This window comes from Coloeus monedula (assembly GCF_965178545.1).
Source record: "Coloeus monedula genome assembly, chromosome: 6".
Classification (NCBI taxonomy): domain Eukaryota; kingdom Metazoa; phylum Chordata; class Aves; order Passeriformes; family Corvidae; genus Coloeus; species Coloeus monedula.
This window is the reverse complement of record NC_138786.1, coordinates 43,534,003-43,559,106: the sequence shown is the minus strand read 5'-3', so window position 1 is coordinate 43,559,106 and position 25,104 is coordinate 43,534,003. Positions and strand designations below refer to the sequence as shown.

General features: G+C 38.6%; 1 protein-coding gene across 5 annotated transcripts in view; it reads right to left on the bottom strand.

Moving 5' to 3' along the window:
* The window catches only part of NRXN3 (neurexin 3), a gene marked incomplete at both ends in the record, with an annotated part of 923,636 nt that overhangs the window by 542,887 nt on the left and 355,645 nt on the right, over window positions 1–25,104 (bottom strand). For all 5 annotated transcript variants that reach the window (XM_082282834.1, XM_082282836.1, XM_082282835.1 and 2 more), the window contains one exon: window positions 2,594–2,713. In XM_082282834.1, coding sequence (XP_082138960.1) covers window positions 2,594–2,713 — 120 coding nt within the window. The remainder of the gene's footprint in view (window positions 1–2,593; window positions 2,714–25,104) is intronic.

Sequence of the window (25,104 nt, the reverse complement as noted above, 5' to 3'; positions counted from 1 at the left end):
TCCAGTGTTTTCTGATCTCATTACCTATCAGCCCCACCTGCAGAGTTCACCTCTGGTTCCCCCACTGTGCTCTACAGAGTACTGTACCTACTACAGCAATCAGAAACTCTCTAGTTCAAGTGGTAAGAGACAGAAAAAATTCCAGCCTCCACTGTGGTATTTGGGTGCTAGCAAGATGTCATAGGGAGGAATATATCTGCAATATTTGTGTCTCGTTTACCACTGATGTTCTGAGGTCTGTTCTGAGGTCAGGAGGAATGCGGGACAAAGGTTTTGTGATTAAACAGTAAAATGCTGTCCAGAAGAATTGGATTCTGTCTCTGCCTTAGATGTCCTACAGGAAACCAAGTCACACACTTCATTACAGATTTTTTTTCATAGGTGGTCCCTAATTGTCTACATCTAATTCTTTAAGTAGCAGGGTTGAACTAATTTACAGGATGTAGTTTACAGACATGCTGAATCATTCTGATGCAAATGACTAAAAAACTATGCCAAACTGGTACCAAATACATCTAACTTTAATCTGGTGCCTTGTTTCCAAACCTGCAAAATGGGAAAAAGATGCACACTTGCTTCACATAACACAGAAATGGTAATAAATCCAGTTAAAGCTTCTTAGCTCTGTATAAACATATTGATGAGTAGCCCACAACATCCACCAAAAAAAAAAGAATTAAAAAAAAAAAAAATCAAGGTCTAAATTTAGAGCAAAATTTACCTGGCATGCATTGTTCCAAACAAGCAACAAGACTGAAATCAAATAGGCTGTTTATTTCTACTGGGGGCCCAATTTAGAATTCTGATCTATGCCTAAGACAGCAAGAATCCTGTGGAAAAATCTATGTGACCACATCACTGAAGACTGTTATCATCTGCCCAAGGAAGTGGGATGCAGATTGCACAGAAAATCTTAACTCCGGCTTTTCTGACTTTTGACTTTGCCATGATGGCATTCTTTTAACTAATATTTTTAGCTGTAATGCATCTTTAATTATGTAATTCATATACATGTACATATGCGTATACTATTTTAGTACAGGATTGAATCATTATTATTTATAAACTCAGTTTCGTGAAAAAGAGACTTCAAAACCAGATGGCTTTGGGGGATCGATTCGGTAATGCAGAGAGTGCCACCTCGTGGTGCTTCCTAAAAAAGCATATCCAGAAGAATTGTTCTCAAATTTAGAACTAACCGGGATGAACTGTTTGCCGGCATGTGACACTAACTCAAAAAGTTCCCTGTTAAGTAAAATTCATTTTTCCTTTAAGCTAATTTTGACCAAGCCACCACCAAGGCTGACTTCCAACAAGGAGAGAGAATGATTTTTCTTGCATGTGTTTCTTGATCTCTCTTGCAAAATCACAGTCTATATAGCACAGCATATATTTACTTCAGAGAAAAATCTTATTTCAAACCATTTTCCTGTAAGATGACTTCTTTGGGCTTATTTCAGATTTCTGACTCCTGGCTTTTCAAATAATCTAAATTACCACAGTATTTAAAATAATTCACAGAGAAGAAAAAATCTTTTTGCAGAGATAGGATATAGTGTTCTGGCACTGTGCATGGGAGCCATTTCCTCTAGTTGCATTCTGAATAGAAGCTACTCAGAAGAGAGGATTTCAGCTTTTGGCAAACCACCATGGGTGTCAACTCACAATCATACCCCCAGCAGTTTTGCATCCAGGGCTCCCGCTCTTTTTGATTCTATCATCAGCCTCCAGGCTGCTGATGTTTTCCTCAAAAACCCAGTTCCTAAAGTGATATATGACTATGAGAATTTTAGACCTTCAAAAGAAAAGAAGGATAGGTTTCTGGCTCTTGCAGTCATGGAGAAATGGACCAGAAAAGTATAATCTCTAAAATTTTGCAATTAGAAAAGGATCAGTCTAAAGTACTTTGATCATTTCAATGCAAATCTCAACCTGGGACACACCAGCTTTCCTGACTGATTGATCTTTTCTTTCCTCCCTTTAACTACATTTCTCTGCAAAAAGTAGGAACTCAAAAAGCTGTCTGGAAATGCAGAAAATGGAAAAAAAAAAACCAAGAATACCCAAACTACAAAAAGGAAAAGAAAAAAAACCCCACACAAAACAACAACAACAACAAAAAAAATAATCAAGGAACAGCAGAGACATAAATCCATGCTCTGTAACACATGTACTGCATGCAGGTTTATCATCAAGGAAAAGTTTGTGCAGAGGAACAGTCTAGAGAGCCTTGGCTTTGATTCCACCACATTGGAAACCATCATGTTAACTCAGGAATGGAGTGTACTCGGTCTACTTCAAAAAGAGCCTGGATCAAGAGAAAGTTTTGCTGAACACCTCTGCAATCTGAGATACGTGCAAGTTTACCTGTCCCCTAAACCCGTATCTCATGTTGTTACAGTTGTCACAGAAGTTTCTGGTGCTGGCTAAGAACAGTGTCTCAGACCTGAACATTCATTTTCAACATAGTAACACTAAATAATACACAGGTGGTAACAGAAAGGGGTGGGGGGAAAGATGCACACAAGAACAGGGAGAAGGTAAAGACTAGAAATGGAGATACAAAGATAACGATCAAAAAACTCACTCTTACCCTCGGCAACATCATCATCCACAATCAGCTTGAGGCTCTTTCCTCGCCGAACCACCCGGACAGTGTGCCACTCGTTGTCATTGAGTTTCTGCCCAGCATAAAGGGTTTCAGGTCCTTTGCCTGGGAAGGGTGATAGGTGCAGCAGTTAAAGCCAGACCCACAATCACTTTAGTACTTGCTCAATGGGAATAATCATGAAAATCAACCTGGTGTTATACAGACCAGTAGAGTGTACAGGCATTTAACAACCTGTAATCAGCCCTCACACCTACACCTTCCCAGCTCAGGGAATCACAAACCCTTTCATTCAGTCAGGTGCCTTCCTCCGCAGAGCCCTAAGATCTCATGCATTTAAAATGGGTAGAAATCTCTCTTGTGCTGTGGTACTAATTTCCAAACATTACGTTGTACAGTACATTACAGTAATAGGAAAACAAGTTGATGACTGAAATATCTCTAAAGTGGAGCCATTACAGTAGCATTTTGCTCTCCTAAGAATCTGGATTTACAACATCCCCAAGGTACCTGGGATTCTTTTCAAAGTTAATCACACTGGTCTTTCAACACTCCAGTATCAAACACCAGGTTGGTTTCAGTCTCAAAGAAAACCAAAAACAAAAAAAACCACCAACCTCTCAAAATACAATAAAAAACCCCCACAGAACTTCAAAGCCCACCTTCAAAAGTAATTAAAAAAAAATTAAAATCTCAAAAAGAAAACCATTTACCAACCTGGCTGATTGCTTTAAGGTTCTTTGGCAAAGCAGCCTAGCTTTGAGGTGCTTACTTCACCCCTTGAATTATAGTCAAAAGAGGAAGAGGAACCATGTCTTCTCCTAAAGGTTATACCACAGTTGCCCTTGCAAACAATGCTCCTGGGAAAACAGCATTAGTGCTACCCATATTTGTCCAGTTTTGCTGCTGACCCATCACAGTTGACAGGCAATTACTTAAAAAATTAATTGTTCAGATTACAGGACCAGAACACCTCACTCATGTCAAACAGTAAGTGAAATTGAATAATGGTGTGTGCTAAATTGAAAGCATCTATCCTCATTTTAGTACAGTACTAAAGTGGGGACTTTTGATCCAGGTATACCAGAAAATGTAGAACAAGGACAGCCAAGCTTGTTGCACATTGGGTCTGGACCCACTGCCCAAACTGGCAAAAGGGGAACGCAAGGAAGAAAAAACGAGACATATTGAATATGTTAAAAGAGACAGGATAGGGACAATGAGGCACTGCTACAGCTATCCTACTGCACTGGTAAACTAAGGTCAGATAGTCCATAGCCCACAGGATGCACAGTGCCTAATGAGCAACATTACCATAATTACTTCTCACCAAAGGAGGAACATGGGCAAAGAAGATGGTGTCTTATTCAACTAGGATACAATGTGTAGTAGAGGAATTCTTCAGAAGGAGACCAAAATAAAAAAAGGAGAATAATAACTTTTCAAATAAAGACCACTGCCAGCCAATTTTATCATAAACTAAGAGGAAAAAAATATTTTTCTAGTGACCTGAAAGATAAGAGTCATTCTTGGATTAAAAGGATGGGGAGTCATATACTGAAGTTACAGAGAATATCTCCTCAGCAGGAGAAACACATAACTTCTGCTGTCCCTCAACCACATGCGAAAGTCACATACCACACATGTAAATCCAGCTGAACAAGGCAGATAGCTGATGGCCAGAAAGTTTTAAGTTCTTTGGCACCAGACAAACAAAACTCTAAGAATCCAAGAAAGTTATGCTAGACATACATCAGTAATTATATTTTATCCTAGATCAGAATTCACAAAATTATATCTCTGGATGGCCAGTGAAATTATTGTCTACATCAAATTATACAACATAAGTTACTATAGTTCTACACAGCCACTTCCTGGGTAGGAGGGTGAAGGAGGTCACCTGGTCCTGTGCGTTTGTATAATGCCATCTGAAAGCAGGGGAAAGGGGGGAGGAGTAGGAAATGCTTTTTAAAAACCCAATCTTTTCCACATATCCATTAGAGCTCTGTAGGGCTCAGCCAACAGATAGAGTCAGGTGTGCTGGAGTCTGCTCAGCTGACAAGGCAATGCTTTCTGTGCAATAGCTCTGTATTCAGCATGGTTGAGTAACTCGCTCAGTTGCTGACCTTCTAGTTCAACCCTAGCCTGACAAAACAGGGATCAGCTAAAACAGTCTGTGGTTTGGATTGTCTTGATGCCCACTGTAACACTTTCAAAATGAAACTCTGACACCAACAGAAGTTACAGGAATATATTCTCAGAAAATGTAGCTTAACCAATTCACAAATAAATGAATAGAAAGTTGCAGCATTCCCACTTTTTCCAAATGAGTAAGGTTGTCTACTTAGAAGTAACTGGTTAATAGCTTGGGATAAAAATTTGAAAATTAAGCACCACAGATATGAATTATTTTGTTGTTTAAGTCCATGTCTTGATCAGACAATTTTATATTTCATCAGTAGAAACAAAAAAAAGTTGTAATACTTTTGTTCACTTACCACCCTCCTTTTGTAAAAATGGGCATTGGCTTCTTTTAGTAGGGTTACCCAAATTACACTACATACAAAACCTCAATACATTAGTGTTCAGATAAATTTTTCAAACCAGACATATCTGATCTTAAAGAATTAAACAAACATTATTTTACATTATTCAAACTGGTTTATATTCAAATGCTTTCAAGACATTTATGCAACAGTGAGTTGACCTGAAAAGCAGCAAAGTTGTGTCCCCATTTTTCAATTGAGAGTGTGCAAATGAATTGCTGCTCCTTGTGTAAGCTCCCATTGAATTCTGAGTAGTTCCAAGAACAGTGTATACAGGGACTTCACATCTGGATACCAAAACTTATTTCATTGAGCATGATTACTGCATGTGCTGTTACTATACAGATATTTATATGTGATCAAATTTTAAACAAGGACTTGAAGATTCCTAATCCAACAGTTGCTGATATTGGGGAAAATAGAAAGGAAATGGGCCACTTGTACCAGCACCATAATGCTGTCCCTAAGAAATCTCCTGCCTGGTAAGGCATTTCTGTGGTCTTATGCTTTGCAGGTTTACATTTTCTCCTACTTTCAAGCTATCTGCACCTACATCATCTTTCAACAAGGATAACAGACAGAGGAGGAAGCAAAGCAGAAGATTAAATGGGCGGAGAAAGAAAAAAAGCTAGAGATTTTTATCTTCCCTTTGTACAACATTCTTTTATGATAAAAGGCAGACAAGGAGCTCTTGTGGCAAGGAATGGCACACCTGGAAACACTTTATATTTATAATACTTTGGGTCATTGGGCATTAGATTATTTCTGCAATTTATTTTTATGCATGGAAAGAGTAAAGGACAATATAACAGTAAACAGAATAAGAAAGTTTTAATTGAAGCAATAACTTAATAGTTAAGCTGACAGAGCATCACTCCTGGCATCTCTGACTGTCTTGGTCATTCCGCTCCCTTTCCCAATGTTCTCTGAGGAACTGTGTATCATATAGAATTGATCACTACATTTCACTTTCCACCTCAAATGAGGCAGGCTAGTGAATATTCATTTTATGCTTTGCAGTGGCAAACACTACTTAATCAGAAGCAAAACTATCTGTCTCTTAGCCATCCCCAAATTCTGGGCATGAGTTCAGCTGCAGTTCAGGCTTCTTGAGCAAATATTACTTGATTCAACCACAGTGGATCCCCCTCATTCTCCCATGAATCCTCCAAAATCTACTCAAACTTGTATGCATATTGTTCATAAAAAACAATTAGTATATGCTTTCAACATGGAATAACTCCATCCAATCTGCCCAGTGTCCCAAATATTATCTATGTGTCAAAGATGCACTGCTGTTAATTAATAGCTTGGCTCAAATAAACTATATAAAATTGCCAAGAATACACATGCCAAAGTATAAAGAATAAAAAAGCAGATCAAGCCTTCTAAAAAATGACAAGTTGCTTTCCACGTGCCCCCCAAGAACTCACTTGTTTAGAACAACTGGTCAGAGGGATGCAGTTCTGACAATACCTCTGAAAACACACTTGTTATCCACCCTCAGTGGCTAACAGCACACAGAAATTTCCTCCTGTGAGGTAAAGGAGAAGGAGGGTTAATCCCCTCTGCAGTTTCTCACAGGTGGATCAAAAAGTGTGCTTTTACTTTGATGCAGGCTGTCATCATCTGATCTATTTATAAGATTAAAATGACCTGCATGAAACCAGGCTATCTTCATCATTGCATATCTTACCCAACATTATAGAAGAAGTTGAACATTGAGGTCTACAGAATGCCACAAGAGCTGAACAGGAGGGATGTTGCCGTACAGATGAGATGGACAAGGGGCTTCCCTCAGCACAACTACAGTGATAATTCTACAGTGATACTAATGCTTTGAGAAGAAGTAATGATAAGGTTTTCTCTCCTTTTACTTTTTAATTAAAATGCTTAGCTACCATCTCAGATTTTTTCAGTGGAAGATGCATTTTTGTGTCTCTTTCATACAGGGCAACACCCTGCTGGAGTGCCATTAGCATCCCAAGGCAAGGAGGGTCTGGGAAGGGGAAGTTTCTTCGCTCCCCCTGCCCCCTTTTTTTCATTTGTGATGGAGGAGGGGCATTGGATGTTTTAACTTACACCTTTATATAAGGACCAGAGGAGCTGTGGTTTGCCGTGTAAAATGTGTGCACAGAGATTTGTGAAACATGAGGATGAATCACAAGACCACAAAAAAGGAAGAAATAGGTGTAAGGACAAAGATGCTGCCAATTTTTCACACACCTTTATGGCTTCCTGATACGTGGTAAGTTCCCAGTTACTACAGGTAAAATATCAAAACACAAGAACGACTCAAAACCAGAGCTGGCAGCTGCTCTGAAAATCTTCAGTAACTTTCAGTCTTAGTTAAATGTAAATCAGTAGTGTAAATTTTGTTGGTTTTTTCAAGCAGCACTAGTATGGACAAAGCGTTTTAGGGCGGTCTTTTCCTTGACCAGGATCTGCTGTTCAACACCAGGAGCATTGTTAATTGCTAAGAAACAAGTGGCAACCCCTGACTCTGTATGTTGAAGACATTTATGCAGCTATCCCAGTCAAATCAACCTATATTCTCATACACACACACTTGTTTTGCTCATATACAGGCTTTAGAATTCCTCTTTTCAAGAAAATGTTGGTTGCCAACAAGGAACAAGCAGTCGCACTCCCCTACAGATACTCAATACCTTCACTGGGGACCTTACCTGCACCAGTCTTTCCATTTCCTCAAGGAACGGGATAATGTCCATGTACTACCCCACAAGCTAAACAAAACATAGCATGCACTTAAAAAAACAACTTTTCTGTGAGACATGCTAAAAACTTTTTATGTTTACGGCTTTACACAGTGGCTTTATTGCATAAAGTCAATAAAGTTGAGATGATTTACATCAGCCTACCCAGAACCAAAGTTTAATTATTTACATCCATTCAGCAGTAAAAAGTGCATACACAGAGTCCTTTAAACACCCACAGAGTCAATTAGCCTCACAGGTGCAAGTAAGAATTCCCTGAAACACCCGGACTAACAGAGTGCATGGAATTAGCTCAGCAACTAACTGAAAATTAGCAAGACCACCCTACTCATTCTCTCAAACCTACCCCCATCTCCATACAAACATGGCAAAAAAAAAAAAAAAGTTAATCTAGGTTTAACTATTTTGGATACAATATATTTTAATTTTTTTTAAAGCCCTTTTTTAAAAAAAAAAAATCAAAACTAAACCCAACTAAACACAACATACTTCCTTGCTTTTGCTATAAATACATGTATCAGCATATTGAATTGCTGTTATTTTCACTGCAGACACCCTGGCCAATAGCTGTAATGTTCAACACAGATTCAGGCAGCATTCAACATGATTGCAGCTTTTTCATTAAGACTCTGAAACAAAACTTGGTGTGAAAATTTAGTTGCATGTCTTTCAAGTGACATGAATAAAACTTGTGATTAAGAACAAGGAGATGATTTGATTGCATATATCATACAGGCCACACATGGCCCAAATTGCATTCATCTTGGGGTTTTTCCATCAAGGGCAGTGGGTTATACTCTTTGTTTACCCAATTTCACTGTTGCTGAATTTTAATGCCTTTAGACACTACATAACTACTGTGTATCTAGAGCAGAATCATTTTTAACAGGAAAACATTCATGTTAACAGAAACTTGATCCCTCAAAAGAGTTAAAATAGTAAATTACAATTTTAATGAAAGGATATTTCAGTTCATCCAAAAATAATTTTATTCTTAGAAAACACCCAAAATATTTCAACTTCAAGCTAAATGAAAAAAATCCACTGTTTAAAAATAAAGTGAAGCATTTCTTATTATCTATTCAGGATTTTATTAAATTTTAATGGTAACAGGTGGTTTCCCATTTTTATTGGGTGAGTTTTTTCACTTTCAAGGAAAGGAATTTTATTTTATATTCACAACCAGTGAGGAGGTCAAAAAAGGACACAGAAGTACATAAAAAACCCTCAAGTATTCATGCTTTTAAAATTAAGATTTACAAGAGTTTAATTGAATTAACTTCAAAGTGATTTCAGTCACACTGACTATGTTTGTTCTCAGATAAAGCTGTCATATGAACCACTTCACATTTGCCAAACGCCTTAAACTGCTGCTCCTAACAGATCAGGGCAACAAAAGCTTCAGCGTAGGTATAAAGAACTCAGAAGCTGCAATATTGTGACTCATCTACAATTTGCCTAAGGAAATATTTGTACACACTAGATTTTCAGAGAGCAAAGCTCAAGTCAACTGCTAGCGCAAGTTAAGCAGCCAGGCAATCACAGGAGCAGCGTCTACCGCAGGGAGCACCACTAGAGGGAAACCGCATTCACTGAAGCTGCTGCTTACACAGTCTTATGGGAGTTCAAAGGGCTTACAGTACTCCGTGTTGCTTTCCAGAGTTTCACCTGCTGATATATTTTGCTTTGAAGATGACTACACCCCAGCAATTAATAAAATAACTCTAAAACTTCAACCCAGATTTGCCTCCGTAATAGCAACTACCACTGATTTCAGGTATATTTATTTAACGGGTGTGATTTGCATAATAAGAAATGAGTATATGCAGAAATTACAGATATGCAGAACTTCACAAAGTTTTAGTGTAAGAAAGAATTTTAATGTAACCGTTATAGCAACAATTATGCATAGACTTTAGTAAACCAGAACAGTAATAGAGAGGAAGCTATACATTTTATTAGCTTTTCCAGTAATGCACTGCCAATCAAAGCAAGATGCAGGAGTAACAAAGATAGAGATTTAACTCTTCTTTCTATTCCTGTGTAGATACAATAATAGAGATACCAAAACCAAACAGCTTCTCACTACTCCCATTGATGTACCTTACTTGAAGCATAGATAGACTGTGCTACCAACCGTAAAACCACAGTAGTTTCAAGTCTCTCCATAAACACTGCAAAACAAGTGGATTAATCATGATGATAGTGAGAAAAAGATGCTGGCAAAGAGGATGAGACAACTGGAGTGAGCCATATGTATCATACAGACACATATAGAGCAGCAATGAAATAATTTGACTGCTGACTGCCTGGATGAGATTCAAACCACTTGGAGGGGAAAAAATTATGAACCACATGTATGAGTCTTTAAACCAAGAACCGAACCCTCTCCCCCACTCCCCCTCTCAAAACTCCTTTCTTTTGCTATGTTACTAAGGAACAGGAAGGAACAAGCTGGAAAAGCTTGTATCCCATTTAGTGAGTGTTCTAATTGCCTCTATTACTTCGTTTGAAAGGATTATTTGAATTTTGGAATGATATGATTCTTATTGTAGAGGCGTTTTTTTGTGCCTTTTGTAAGTATTATAGTAGCAACTTCTCATCTAAATCTGAAAAGCAAGGAGATCAGAGAGATGGATAAATCATACAGTACGTGGCCATACAGTGCCTTACAGTAATTGCACGTCTTTCAGAAAAGGATCCGAGACCACTTTCAAACAATAGGATAGCATCTTTGTCCCCCTCTTTCAGAACACAGAAAATAATACCAAAGAAAGGGTCTCCTCTTCCCAAAGGCACATTTGGCACTTGAATAGGCAGCTGAGTCAGAGAAAAAAAAAAAAAAAAAGCTCCTTGAAGATCCAGTCCTAAATGTTGCCTTAAAGGTTTTTTTTAAATGCACTTTAGGACACACTGCACAGTCCTCACCAACAGCATAGCATTAGAACAGGAGACAGTCCTGGTACCAACAATTCTTTGTCCAGATATCAAGGGCAAAGAACAACATCATCAAATGTTCAAAGGACCTAAACTTCTCTCTCAATTAAAGAACCTTTCCCTGTGGCACCTGGGTGCCGGAGGTGTTACAAATGCACACAGAGTTACCTTCATTGTTGCTAGGAGTGTGACATGAATTAGCTTCAGCGTCCCTCTAAGAGCGTAACAGCATCACAGAATTATGTCTACCTGATTACAAAGCCAGCAGGATTCCAGTCTTCTGCAGGGGGTACAAAACACTGCATATGCTCTTTAGGTTTAGCTATCTTTTTCTACCTCCATTCTGAAGGGTGCCACTCTTTTTTATGATCTTTGGAGTTTTTTAACTTGCATATTAACCAGTATGTGTAAGTCTACCGGGAACCTTGGGTGTATTGGTAGGGGGAACATCAAATGCACAGAAATCATACTATTAATCATACTATTAACAAGTACAAACAGAAACCAAAATTTGCAAGTGGAGATCTTTTGTTTTCAGATATTACAGGCAAGCTGTGTATGCATAACTGGTAACACACATTGGTCCTCTCTGCCTGAAGCGAGAAACTACTGAGAGAAGGATGGTAAGTGGTACTTGGACCTAACACAGAAGAGTCTCTTTATCTCACTTAAGAAGCTATTGAGGAAGGATCAAATGCTTCTGGAAAGCTAAGGGATCAGTAGTGCAGACTGGAGTGTTTAATGCTAAAGGCATTTAAAAGCTTACCCACCTCAAAGAGTGTCTTTCACGGGGAACAGAATAGAGACCTCAGCTGGTGTTACCTTTTGAAGAGTCATTGACTATTCTCCCACTTCTTAAATAAGAATGGTTAGCACAAGATAGTGACCATATAGCAACACAGATTACACTGTTGTGACTGAAAGTTTTCCTGATATTTAATAACTAGAGCACTGGTATATATTTTACCTATTTAAGATAAACCACATCTCCAGGTTACAAAGCAGAAAACAAATACAACCTAATAAAAACACTTCATGGGGAAGTTCTACTGAATCTATCTGTACAAGGAGTAGCGACACAAGATTTTCTCCAAATACCCCCTTATCCTTTGTCTTCTTGAGCTGCAAGTTAAATACTTCTTTTTGGTCACCATCCTCTAAGCTTTCATTTTCATCTCAGTATTTGCAGAATTCCTTATTTATCCAGGACACTGCAATGCTAATGCAACCTCAAAATAAAGTTTTAGGAGGCAGAATGTGGACAAAGTTGTGTTGCCAGGAAAAGCTTGGACTCTCTTGAATAAATGTTTTCCTTTACCAAACATTTCAAAAATGGATAAAACCTTATTGGAAACTAGATCTACACTGACAACTGACTTCAAAGATTAAGACATATCCAGCAGTCAAGATGCTGGTTAGAAGTCTATCTGCAAATAATTTTTTTAATGACACTTAACCCTTCTATTTCCAAAAACCTGTCAGCGGTAGTCATAATGCATACTCCCAAAAGAACTGGAACCCTGCTAGCAGAAAATGACCCCAGTCATAGCAAAAAGATTGTATCCACTGATGAAAATCCTCCTCAGCTGCTTTACAGACACCACCAACATCCAGTCTTCTGATAGCATGGAATGGTTTCTTTCTGCCTAAACTGAGAAACCCAGATGAGAAAGACAAGTGGTCGACCTACAGGCAAAAGACTCCTTAAGCTTAAGGAGCTATCAAGGAAGGATCACAGGCTTCTGGAAAGCTGAGGGACCAGACATGCAGACTGAAGGATAGTGAGGATTTACAGATAAAGATGACATCTGAGGCAAATATTGAGAACTCCTTTGAAATTCAGATTTTAAAAGTCACAGCTTTCATGTCAGCTAAGGAGCATGTAAAGGAAAAAAATGCCCCGGGAGAAGAGAGAATGGTAAAGTTATGCACAGAGCTTTAAACATATCCATATCTCTCTGTCCTCAATGCTCCCAATAACAAACAGTGTCTAAGATCCAAACTGATGCCATCCCTCTTCTCAAGAGGGTGCCATACCTCTTGAGTCACATCATTTCATATGTATACCTTCATAAAAATCCTCTATGCTTCATGTAACATCTACACGTAATTCTAATATTGCTAAAATTAGATAGGAGTACACCAGGTAATTAATTGTAAGGAGTCATCCTAAAACAGCAACATACCAGGAGAAAGAGAAAAGAGAAACAAAGTAGACCACTTCCCACAGGAAGTAGGCTTACTTCTGGAAAGGTACCACCAGCATTTGGGGATCTCCTTCTGGTGCCCAATACAGAGAAAAGTTTATGATCACTTTAAAAAGGCCGGAGCTCTGACAGCAACATCAGTGTACAAATCATGAGCTGAACACAAGGAAGGAAAGTGGTGACTTTTTAACCCCTGAGATCAACTGATGCCTGTGCATCTTCATCAGCCATCTTGGTTACAATCAAGGTTTATTAGTTGTTGTGCACCACATTTAAAATAGTAGGAAAGTTTTCAAAGAAATAAAACAATCTAGTTGTATTGGGATTCCATATGAGTTCAAGCTCTTTCAAAGACAATTTAAGCAATAAGATTGTTTGACTATCAAGTAATAGTATGTATGCTGACCTCTGCCTAAGTTGTAAAAACTTAGAATTTGATTACTGGCATAAGCTGATCACAAACATCTCTCTATAACATCTAACTCTTTCCATTTCCCATGGAAAGCTTAGTGATGAGCATACTTTGTTTTCCATTGCAAGTTTGAAAAGACATCCTTTTCCTCTGAGAAAAGGTTATTTGTGTGTTGCCTTTTCAAGGAAATCAAACCCACAAAACCTCAACACAACCTCTTTTTTGCTCTCCAGCTGTCTGTTAAAAAAGGGGGTAGCAATTGTTACAGACATGGGTAGATTATACACACCACTCTCTCTATATATTGTTCCCCACCATGTCTATCTCTAGCTGGTGAACAGCTGGTGTGCTGCAATGCTCATCAAACCAGTATTTCTCTAATTTCTATCATTCACGGGAGCACTGTGAGAATGAATCCATGCATGTTTAGAAAGCATTCAGATTCTATGCTGAACAAATGCTGCAAACTACTAGCATTTACAGGGTCCATACAATCAGCAAACATACCATTTTAACACTATCACAGCAGCAGAAGACTTACAAATTCTCTTTAAAATGTGGATCTTCAGATTCTACAATCAGTGCAAGATAAACACCACAGTAAGTAGAAGAGACCATCAAGTCCTGTGGGTCAATCAGTTGAGGAAACTTGATTCTTAGGACAGCACCAGACAGCTAATACAGGCCATGATACAAATGACTAGCACAGCTATAAAGGACAAGAGTTTTAAGCTCTCTATAGTTCCCACAACTTCAAGGGGAATAAGCACTCCTCTCAAGCAGGGTTTTGGCTGGGGGGAGGTGTTGAGTTTTTGCTTTGTTTCAAAATGCAAAAGGATAAGGCATTTCAGGATGATTTATTAAGAATCACTGCAGAATCAGTCAGGAAAAACAAATGCCATCACTTAGCTCATCACACCTCCAAGAACATTAATGATGTGGTGAAGTAAAGGTTTGATGGATTATTCAAAGCAATAGCCAAGCCTGGAAAATGAGGATTAGACCTCAGAAGACTCCTATTTCTAAATCTTTAAAGTACTGCTTCTTCAGAAGTCAGGTTTTCATAGAAATAAATACTTGCATCTACAAGTGTCATATTAGCCTGATCTCACCAAGGTCTTCTAAAATAACGCGCTGGGTAACACTCGATAGGACCACAGGTCAAGTTTGGGGTTGTTGTTTTTTTTCTTTCGGTTTGTTTATTTGTTCTGCTTTTTGAATTTGTTTAATCTGTACTGCTAAAGGATGCTTTAGATTACTGGTTGTAAACTACTGCCTCTTACTGGTTTGTGAGCTTTTTATCAAGTGTAGCATTTCCAACCTGAAGTCTGGGAAGGAGCCGGATCGCTCATTTGAAACTTGAATTGCTTGAGTGACAAGCAATTATTCCCGATCACCAGCCTGGGTTTATCACTCAATGGTTAAATGACCCTGCCTCTGGGCTGAACCCCATTTTGCTAGGAAGAAGCCTCAGGGTTTCTCTCTTGCTTCCTCTTTTATTTACTCTTTTTTTTAAGGAAGAGAAGGGAACTAGTTCTGACCCTTTTTTGCTGTAAAGGCTAATTAACGGTATATCCAACTGACAGCAGTTCAGTTTTAACAAATGCACGTGCATGAATTCAATGGCAGCTTGATTTTCAGAGGTGCTGAAAGGAAGCTGTAAAGCACATCAGTCTGGAAAAATCAGATGAACTGGTATATAAATTCAAAGTCTCAATAAACAATACAGCAATTTTATAGGAAGGGATGTATTTATAGATGCGTCATCTCTCACTCACTCCCAAGTCCAGTTTTAAAAGTTGCTAAGTATTTGTTTAATGCAAAGCATGCTTAATAGCAAATTGGTAGTTGAAATTTTACCCATAAACCAAGCCATTTGTACAAGCCTGCAGGCAACTGGGTCACATTTAATATCCCTTAATGTCACTGTTGCAATTTCAAGCAGGTACAGAGTAAAAAAATGTGTCAAGTACTACTGAGATGAGTTGGAATTAAGGGACTTCTAATTTCTCATTCAATATCACTAACATCACAAAGCAAAACAGCTTCTAGTTTTATACCAATGCTGACTTTTAATGAGGTGTCAAATACAGACAAAGAACAATAAAAAGACTATTTCTATCACAACACCAATCTAGGACAACCATCTGGATCAGCAAATTTACTCTTTTATATTTATAGTCAAATACAAGCAATAGCCACATAGTCAAAAATGATGCAAAGAACATCTGCTCTCTCACCAACACAAAATATCCCTTCAGCACTTAAACAAATGCAATGTGAAAATGCACCTTTTCTGTGACTTTCCTCTTTCATAAGCCACATCTGATTATCTACTGAAGACTGCTCGCTGCTAGAACAGAAATACCATGTATGTTGGATGATGACATTAAGGTGAATATTATACTATATGCAAACACATGCTTTCAGAACAAGAACTGGACCACAGGGTGCTGCCACAGCACAGATTATGTTTGACATCCAGGAAATAAAAAGAACAGGAGACATTTTCAGTTCAGTGAACAAATTGGCAACATCAGCAGAAGGAAGAGAAAATCACTTCATGCCAATCTGAAAATGTCCTAGGTTTCTGGACCAAAAATTGCTCCCCGAAAACAACGCAAAAAATGTTCTGCCTGGAGGTTTTTTTTAATGCAAAGCCAAATAGGGCTGAAGTACTCACACTGCACCTTCTTTGCTGTGGTATTCAACAGCAAGGTCAGGCCTCCAAAGTTTCTGACATTTATAAATTCATGGGACCAGAAAAGCTGCATCCAAATGTACTGAGGGAGCCAGCTGCTGTTCATGAAAGAACACTTTCAATCACCTTTGAAAGGCTGCAGTCACACAGAAGGAGGTCTCAAAGTGACAGAAATATTTTTAAAAGCTGGCTTTGTTTTATGCAGGGAGTTGGACCACAGACCTCCAGACACCACTTTCCAACCTAAGTTGTTCTATGAAAACATTTTATTTCACTGGCAACCAGACATTTTTGGTTTCACTTACTGGGAAAAGAAATAACTTTAGAATAAGTTAAATATTGAGACATTGTTAAAAATGAAAAGTCAAAATATTTTTATATTAAATGTGATCATATTTTTATTTTTCCCATTCCTTTTTTCATAAATACTTGCCAAGTTCAAACTAAACTGACAAATAGAGGCAGTCAACATAAATGTGCACGTTTCAGCTAATAAACTATTCAAATGAAAACACAATCTAGTTGTACTTGGCAGCTGCTTTCAGCAGTACTACTTCTGGAAAAAAACAAAACATTTGTGAGAAAAATCTCTATTCAGAAAAACTGCATATAAAATTAACTACCTCAAGCAAAGCCTGTAGACTGATGTCCCTATTTACCAATATTTATTAATCTAAAGTACTGACCAACATACATAAAACTATTCTTAGCATCAGACATGAAAACTACTGACCACAAATCTGTATCTGATAAACTCAGGTCTGTGAACTCCAGCTGACCAACAGCTCTGCTGTATCATGAGCAGCAATGTTCTGGACACACTAATGGCAGATGCTTTTTCCATCAAAGTTATTCTTTGCACTCTTAAGATGGTAGAGATGATTACAGTATAGTCCCTTACAGAACAATCCCCGAGGAAAAAAGGTAGATTCTGCATACAATTATCAGTTGGGGGAGTTTGCCCTTATGAAATTGATTTTGATTATTTTTATCTTCATAGTGAGAGATTTGTCAAAAATGCTTCCTGCATTCCTCATCTGTGTTTGTGGCAGAGATGGTTCCTACAGCCCAATCACCAGAGTAACACGGAGGAAATCAAGTCTGCCTTGAACAGGCAACCATTCTAAGTCAACCACATTCTCTCTGGGTGCCTCTCATCACAGCAGTGATTCAGTTCAAGCCCTCTTCAGTCACAGCTATTAGATATGAACAGAGCAATCCCTAGGGCCTCTCAGCAGGAGGAACACCTCCACTTCATATGCTCACATACAGGGGGAAATGGGCTGTATCTCCAGTGCACCTGATTTGACAGCTTTCCTTTGAAAAAAAAAAAAACCAAAAAAACCCATGCAGACACATTTCTCCTGCAGCCCTGTCACCCTGAACAAACACTGGGAACAAGTTTTAAAGTCAGACTGCAAGACTGTGCAGAAAAATGCCTGAATCTCCTTACCAAGGTTTTGTTTGTGGCAGTTTTCAATTTCCTTCCTGACAGCGTGAACCCCTTTATTAACATAACATGATTTATGCAAATAACCACCGCTAGCATAGGAGGCATTAATTTTGTTATGCCTAGAATTTACATCCATTCAAGCAAAGATAATTTTTTCTGGCTGGCTGCAAAATTGCCATTAATATTACACAAACACTTCTCTGGCTTTAGGCCAGAGCCCCTGAAATGCATGCATCATATATTCAGTTAACATCCAGTTTCAGGAGAGCAAGATCTACAGCTAAACTAATTCTCTGAATAGGGCTAGCACCACCTTTTGTCATTGGCCTTTGTGGTGAAATTATATCATGAGGCTGGCAGTCTAGCTTTCATGAATACAAAGGTTTCTGCTAGCCACCACTCTGAAGCAAAGGAAGCATGAGCATGTGTGTGGGAAGGCGTGGTGGGGAGATACAAAGCAAAACAAAAGTTTATTTTCCCAATGTGCTGATCCCGAAAATTTCTCTTCTACCCCCTCCTTCTTCTCTAGTGTTAGTATACCTTCTGCCATACGGGCAACACAGTGGGTGTGCAACAGAACCACAACTGGCCAGAAAAGTCCTGCCTTGCAATCTCTCTCATTCAGAAATGACAGAGACCAGACTGAAGCAGTAAAGCGCCTCAGCAAATGACTACAGATTGGCAAGGCTCAGAGAGGCTTTAATTCCATTATGAACCTTTAAAATATTAGAAATATTTGGAAACAATATTTGCATTTAGAACAACTTAGATATCTGTGAAACGTAACCATAGATAGTCTTATGATGGAAAAACAGGTCAAGAATTTCTTGCAAAGAAATGCAGACAGTAACCAGGACAAAGGCATACCTTGAAAATACATGGATAAGAATCTTTCCTCTCACTGATACTTTCATGCGGAATGACATTGAGCCAATCCTATATAGAATATGAATCAGCTGGATGTTAGGCACTTGAACAGCTTAAACTGCTAGGTATACCAATGCTAAGACATTAATCACCACCAGTATACTCCATGTTAACAATTATCAGAATCTGTCGATTACCCTGTAATTTCAAATTATTTTAGAATTTTCTCTCTACTTTCTCCACTCACCTATCCTGTCAAAAGAATTAAATGCATCGTATAATAAGAGGAAAAAGATGTATTTCTAAAGGATCGGGGGAAAAACCTCAACATTACAAATAGACTTTGTGAGCCCTTGGGAACATTCAAAATGTATTCAAACTTGCAAAACTGAACAAACATGCAGAGTTATTTCCAGCTGACACCTTACGCTATCCTGTCACAACAGATATATAACAGATATAAGAAATGACCTCAAAGAACTTTATACTTAAATAGCCACAGACTAAATCAGAGGCATTTCTCTTTTTCTTACAGAAGCATTACCAAACTGAGAGGTAGAAGAGGCTGAAGTCCTCACACTCATATTTTTCTGGATATAACAGATTAACAGCTTTTTTCCTACATTACAGCAATATTTAGAGACATCTTGCAAAATATTATGCCTCTCTGTAATGGGTGTTAATCAAAAGTAAATGGCTGTTTATCAGTCTGAGCACTTATTTCTCAAGTGCCATCAGTGTTATTTTTCTCCACAGATAATGGCTGGTAACCTCAAGGTATGGTTAGGCAACATTAAAACTATCATGGCAAAGAAATAACTCATAAACCTGTTGGGAGGTTCCAGCACATTCTTCGGAGTTGACTGATCTGAATTGCCTCTTTCTCAACTTCTCCTCTAATCCCTGACAGTCGCTGGGGAAAATCTGGTTCTGGAAAAAAAGGCAAAATCTGGTTCTAAAATTATTTATCTCATTGACTCTGTGTCACTTTCCTAAGTATGTGACTCTTTCCCTGCAAGATTCCTGAAGAATCTCAAGTTTCACCATGGTAAAAAACCCTGCCTGACTGGGGAAGCAACTACTCGCAATGATGCAAACATAAGCTTAGTGCACACATGCAACTCCAGGGAGGCCATGTAGAGCTGGAAGAGCCAGTTTGTCCTTGGCTTAGGTATTGCTGGAACTGAATTAATCCCATCTATAGTATCTTTGTCATCCAGGAGTACCAGTCTTGTCAGGAAGCAGTGATTTAGCTAGGAATAAAAGTCTGGTAAGATTGAGGCATATTAACAGGCATTATTGTCCATAGTTCATGTTAACTAAATACACTTACCAGTGTATTAGGGATTTCATAAAATCACTGATAAAGAAAAATGCTTGCAATTTGGACAAGTCAAGTAGTCATTCTATGAGGTGACTACACAGAGAAGACGACTTGCAAAGAAGAAGTGACTGAAACTGTCTTCTTCAACAAAATTTACAATTCACTTTCAACATTTATAATAAACATAGCACAAATAGCAGAAAATGTAGTATTTTTCACTCATTTATGGTTTGAATAACCATGTCAGTAGCTTCTGATTTGCAAATCTAAAAATGGCCAAAACACCTTCACTGAGAAAAATAACCAAGGACCCTTTAATTATTTGTTTGTTCTGGTTTTTGGGTTTGGGGTTTTTTTTTGTTTGTTTCAGGCCTTTCTCTTCTGATGTATTCACTTTTATTTAACACCTTTTCATGCTCTTGGTATGTGTGTCCTAACAATGTTGCACAACTTTAAAAAAGCAAAGCTTGCCTCTGGTATGTTTAATCCCAACAAACATAAGGGCAGTACTGTGTGCCATTACCAAAGACTTTCTCACAGAATAGCCAAAGCACAAAATCTCCAGTTGGTTCTAGAACTGTGACTGTCAACCCTTTTACAAGATATGCTCCTAGACAGCTCCCAGCATCCTTTCATTATTTTTGTGTGATGTTTACATCCAGTCCTCTAAATTTAATCTCTTACATTGCTATTATGTTCTATTTTGATTCGATTTTTCCCTAATAGTAATAGCAAGGTACTTACATAACTGTTGTATAAATGCGATGAGTTCCTTATGAGAAAGCAAAACTGCATTAATTTTACTGGAGCTGCAAGGCATGTTCTCTCAGCTCCTTATCTCCAGTTCCACAGGTAATCATCCCAATGCTGTGGAGGATTCTGCTTGCAAGGCTCTGCCACTTCTCACAAAGCTGCCTCCGTGTAGCACTTGATCTCACACCATAGCATCTGACAGTAATGTTGTCAAGAGAAAGAACTTTTTTATCTGTCTTTAAAGTGTTGAATAGGTTTTTGATGAAATAAGGGTGGAAATCACAAGTTGGTGAGCATTTTAGTGATATTCAAAACTTTATTGGTTAAGGCCCTGCAGACTGACCTAATCAAACCTACTTCACATAACACCCCAGATGAATGGCTCAGGACATCCCTTTCAAGCTGAATTATTCAAAATTCTCTTATCTTGTCTCCCAGAATCATAGAATGGTTTGGTTTGGAAGGGGCCTTAAAAATCATCCAGTTCCAACCTCTCTGCCATGGGCAGAAACACCTTCCACAAGACCAGGTTGCTCAGAGCTCCATGCAACCTGGCCTTGAATACTTCTAGGGATGAGGCATCCACAGCTTTCCTGGGCAACCTATTCCAGTGTCTCACCACCATCACAGTAAATAATTTCTTCCTAATATCCAATCTAAATCTATTCTCTTTCAGTTTAAAGCCATTCTCCTTGCCCTATCAGTATGTGCCATTGTAAAAAGTCCCTCCCCACCCCCAGGCTCCTTCAGGCACTGGAAGGCCACAATTAGGTCACCCCTAAGCCTTCTCTTCTCTAGAGTGAAGAGACACAATTCTCTCAGCCTTTTCTTTCTAGAGAGGTGTTCCAGCCCTCTAACCGTCTTCACGGCCCTCCTCTGGACTTGCTCCCAACAACTGCATGTCCTTCCTGTGCTGGGGCTCTCAGAGCTGGACATAGCACTCAAATAAAACTGAGGTCTCAACAGAGCAGAATAGAGTGGCCCTGCTGGCCATGCTGCTTTGGATGCAGCCCAGTTTTGCTTTCTGGGCTTTGAGCACACATTGCTGGGTCTTGTCCAGCCTCTCACTCACCAGCAACTCCAAGGCCTTGGCAGGGCTGATCTCGATCTGTTCATCCTCAAACTGTGTTGATACTGCAGTTTGTCCTAACCTGGCTACAGCACCATGCACTTGGAAGAACTACTTGGCCTGGCTAGCACACGACTCCCAGTAACCCAAGACCTGTGCACTAAAATGATTTTTTTAAAAGTACAGATAATCTAGAAGATAGATGAGAAGCTGGAAACCAAGACAGGCACAATAAGTTAGCAGACGGGCAGATAAAAGATGAGATGATACAATGAAACAAAGTGGTGTAGAATGACATATTGAACTAGAACAAAGGAGAACATGCCCACAGCAAGAACAATCACTGTAAGAAACAATAAAGATAGGCTTTGAGGTACAAAAGAGGTACAGAATAGGTGACAGGAAAAAAGACTACATAATTTGAAAAGACTCTAGGGGATAAAGCAGCTGAAAGAATGCTAAAAATAATGGTTTGCTAGATACATGGTCCAAACACGGTTTGAAGAGGGAGAAAAAAAGAAAAAAAAAAAAAAAAAAAGAAAAAAAAAAACACAAAGAGGTAGAAAATTGCCTTTTTAAAGCACAAAGCTGAGGAAGAACAACAAACTGCAGGCCTTCGTGCTGAAAATAGCATTTGCAAGTAACCTCCAGCTTTTCTTCTAAAGAAAATGTTTCAGAGTGGCAAACAATGAAGGAGAGTATGGCGAGCAGCATCCTGGGCATTTCTAGGCAGCTCCACAAAGCACAGCTCAATGTTCAATCGTCTCTCAGATGGAAATACTGCCCTCCCACTCACATAACACATATAAGTACAGCCAAGTCACTGTAACCTTCTCACATGTACCAGAGCAGCCAAAGAACAACTAAGTAATCACAAATCTGCATTACCACAAGCATGTATATTTTATTGGAATGAGGAATGAAAGAGAGGGTTGTACTGAGAAGACTAACATGTTATAATCTTGTGTTAATTTCTACATTTAACAATACATACAAGGATTTAAGTACTTGGATATTTATATGAAAATTGTACATAGACTTACTTGTTTTCTTAGGTACACATTTGAGAAAAACAACAGAAGTAAAGCAACTGCAGTTTTTGCTGGGGTGGTAACTTCTTTTTACCCCTTTCACAAAAGTGCTAGATGAAAAATAAATTTAAATTACCAAGAACTCCTGTTCTTTTTCCACAAGCTACCCAGTCATGAATCCATCTTCGGCACTCAGTCTGCAGAACTGAGTCATTTTAAGTCATTTTACTGAACCCTCCTGAAACACAGTAGGCCTCTTCACAGCAGGTTAAGCAAAAACACCATATTGGAGTTGGAATCAGGCTCCAAGTAATTTCAGTGAAGTTGCATCCAGGATTAATTTGGCTCATTATCTCTCTCATAAAGATGATGAAATGACACAGCAACTACAGTCACTGTAGTACAATGCCCCAGAGAACCATGCAGGAAATACCTTGCCCAGAACTCATCTGTCCTGTTAGTGATTTCATTGCAGATTCTATGGCTTCACTAACAGAAATGTAGATGTGCTGATTTCTTGGGCAACAAAGATCTATGTAATAAAAATAATTAGGGGAAAATAGAAATGAATTTTTCCCACTATTAAATAACCCAGTATTGCTATTTTTATATTTGTCACAGGGAAACCTTATTGAATGAAACTTCAGAATGTGAGTGGACTCACCATGGCACAGATAACTCATGAAGAACAGACAGTATGCTTGCTTAATTTACTTCACTGAGAAAACATTGAGAGGCTTCTTTTAGAGTACTGAGTTATTATACATAGAGGTAGAATAATAACAGCATAAATTGGATTGCACTTTAAGAGACAAAAATAAATAAGAACTCGTGCTGTGGGACTACTACAAAACTAACATAAAACCAACAATATCAACACTGAAATTAACTGTTGGACTACTACCATATTATTGAAGAGGAGTCACAACAGAATGGTGCTTGAAATTTAACAAGTAAGCTGATTTTAATTCCAACGACTCTTCAGCACCCAAAGCTTTCAAGTCAGGCAAACACCATGGGAATGCCATGAAACTGACTGAAGTGATTAGTCCCTTTGTATTTTTCATTTTGAGATGCTAAGTAGGGACTATTTAAGATTTTGTGCAAAGCTCACCTGCTCTTCTCTTTAATATCGATCTTTCCCAACACCTGTTCAACATCAGCTCTTCTAGGTCTTGCAGCTTATCATCTACCTGGTACAGAACTGCGTCCAGAATGGACTACAGATGCTAAAATGCTCAACAAAAGTAGGAAAAGGAATTATCACCTCACCACACTGCTATAGAACATTTTCCCAAGGAGCTCCAAGTCCAAAAGGACAGTCACACTATAATGGAAGCTAAAAGTGAAGGCTTTTGACACTCACATCACAGCATCCCTTTCAGGACTTGAAGGCAACTGTCTCACTTCCCAAAGGAAATTACTAGCAGAAAGAGACATCTCAAAGAGAGACAATAGTGATAAAGAAAAAAAGGAAAAAAATTGTTGAGCAAAGGAAGTTGCTTCATGTTTGCGTCTTTGGATACAGGAGTCCTTCACAGCAGGTGCTTCATTACATGCACTGCCTCAAAAGTGAATAGGATTGAAGAGCCTGAGCAAAACAAATCTCTGGGCTTTACACAACTCTCCATGCAACTCTCACGTTCACTCTTTGAGAGCTCTTCAGCACTTCATCCTGCAAATCTCATTTACCTGTCAGCCTCCCTATCCCTGGAATTCTCATGAGACTTCTCTGGTGAAAAGTAACACATTGAACTGCATGCTGAGAAAGTATCCAGTCCACAGGGGTACTGAATGCATCCCAAGCTTCATAATCAGATATAAGAGTGCTCTCCATGGTACCTAGTAACACTGCCTGGTACCAACTGTACCTTGTTTGGAGGAAAAAGGGCTGGTTTGAGCTAAATGAGTGGTATAACAAAAAACAAACAAACAAACGAAAAAACACAACACAAGAAAACCCTCCCCAACACCTTCACCACCACCACTGGTAGGAAATTGGGCATTTGACAGGTTAGTCTCTGTTTCTACAACACTTATTCCACACAATGGATGGGAATCATTTTTGGGCCTTCTGAATACAATGAGAGGAAATTGAGACATTCTGAAAAACCCTCATACCCTTAGAAACAAGCAAAGACTGACAGAAGGAGACAGTTCATAACTGCTAGTTGGGGGCTGGCTTGATCAAATCTAAGGATTGCCTGTAAGGTGAAAAACTGATGAAAAGATAATTAAGTGAGGCATTATGGGACACTGAAGAGCTCTTTCTAAATGTCTTTGAAACACAGTCAGTGAATGAAATGTAACAATTACTCTTAAGTATAAGAAACTAACAGCCTCAAGTCATGACTGTAAGTTGTAAGAGTTTTGAGAAAATAACAACAGAAACGTATCTGTCAACTTCATGAGAGAATTAATGCAAGAATTGGAAAGCAATTACAAACAGAAGCAAACT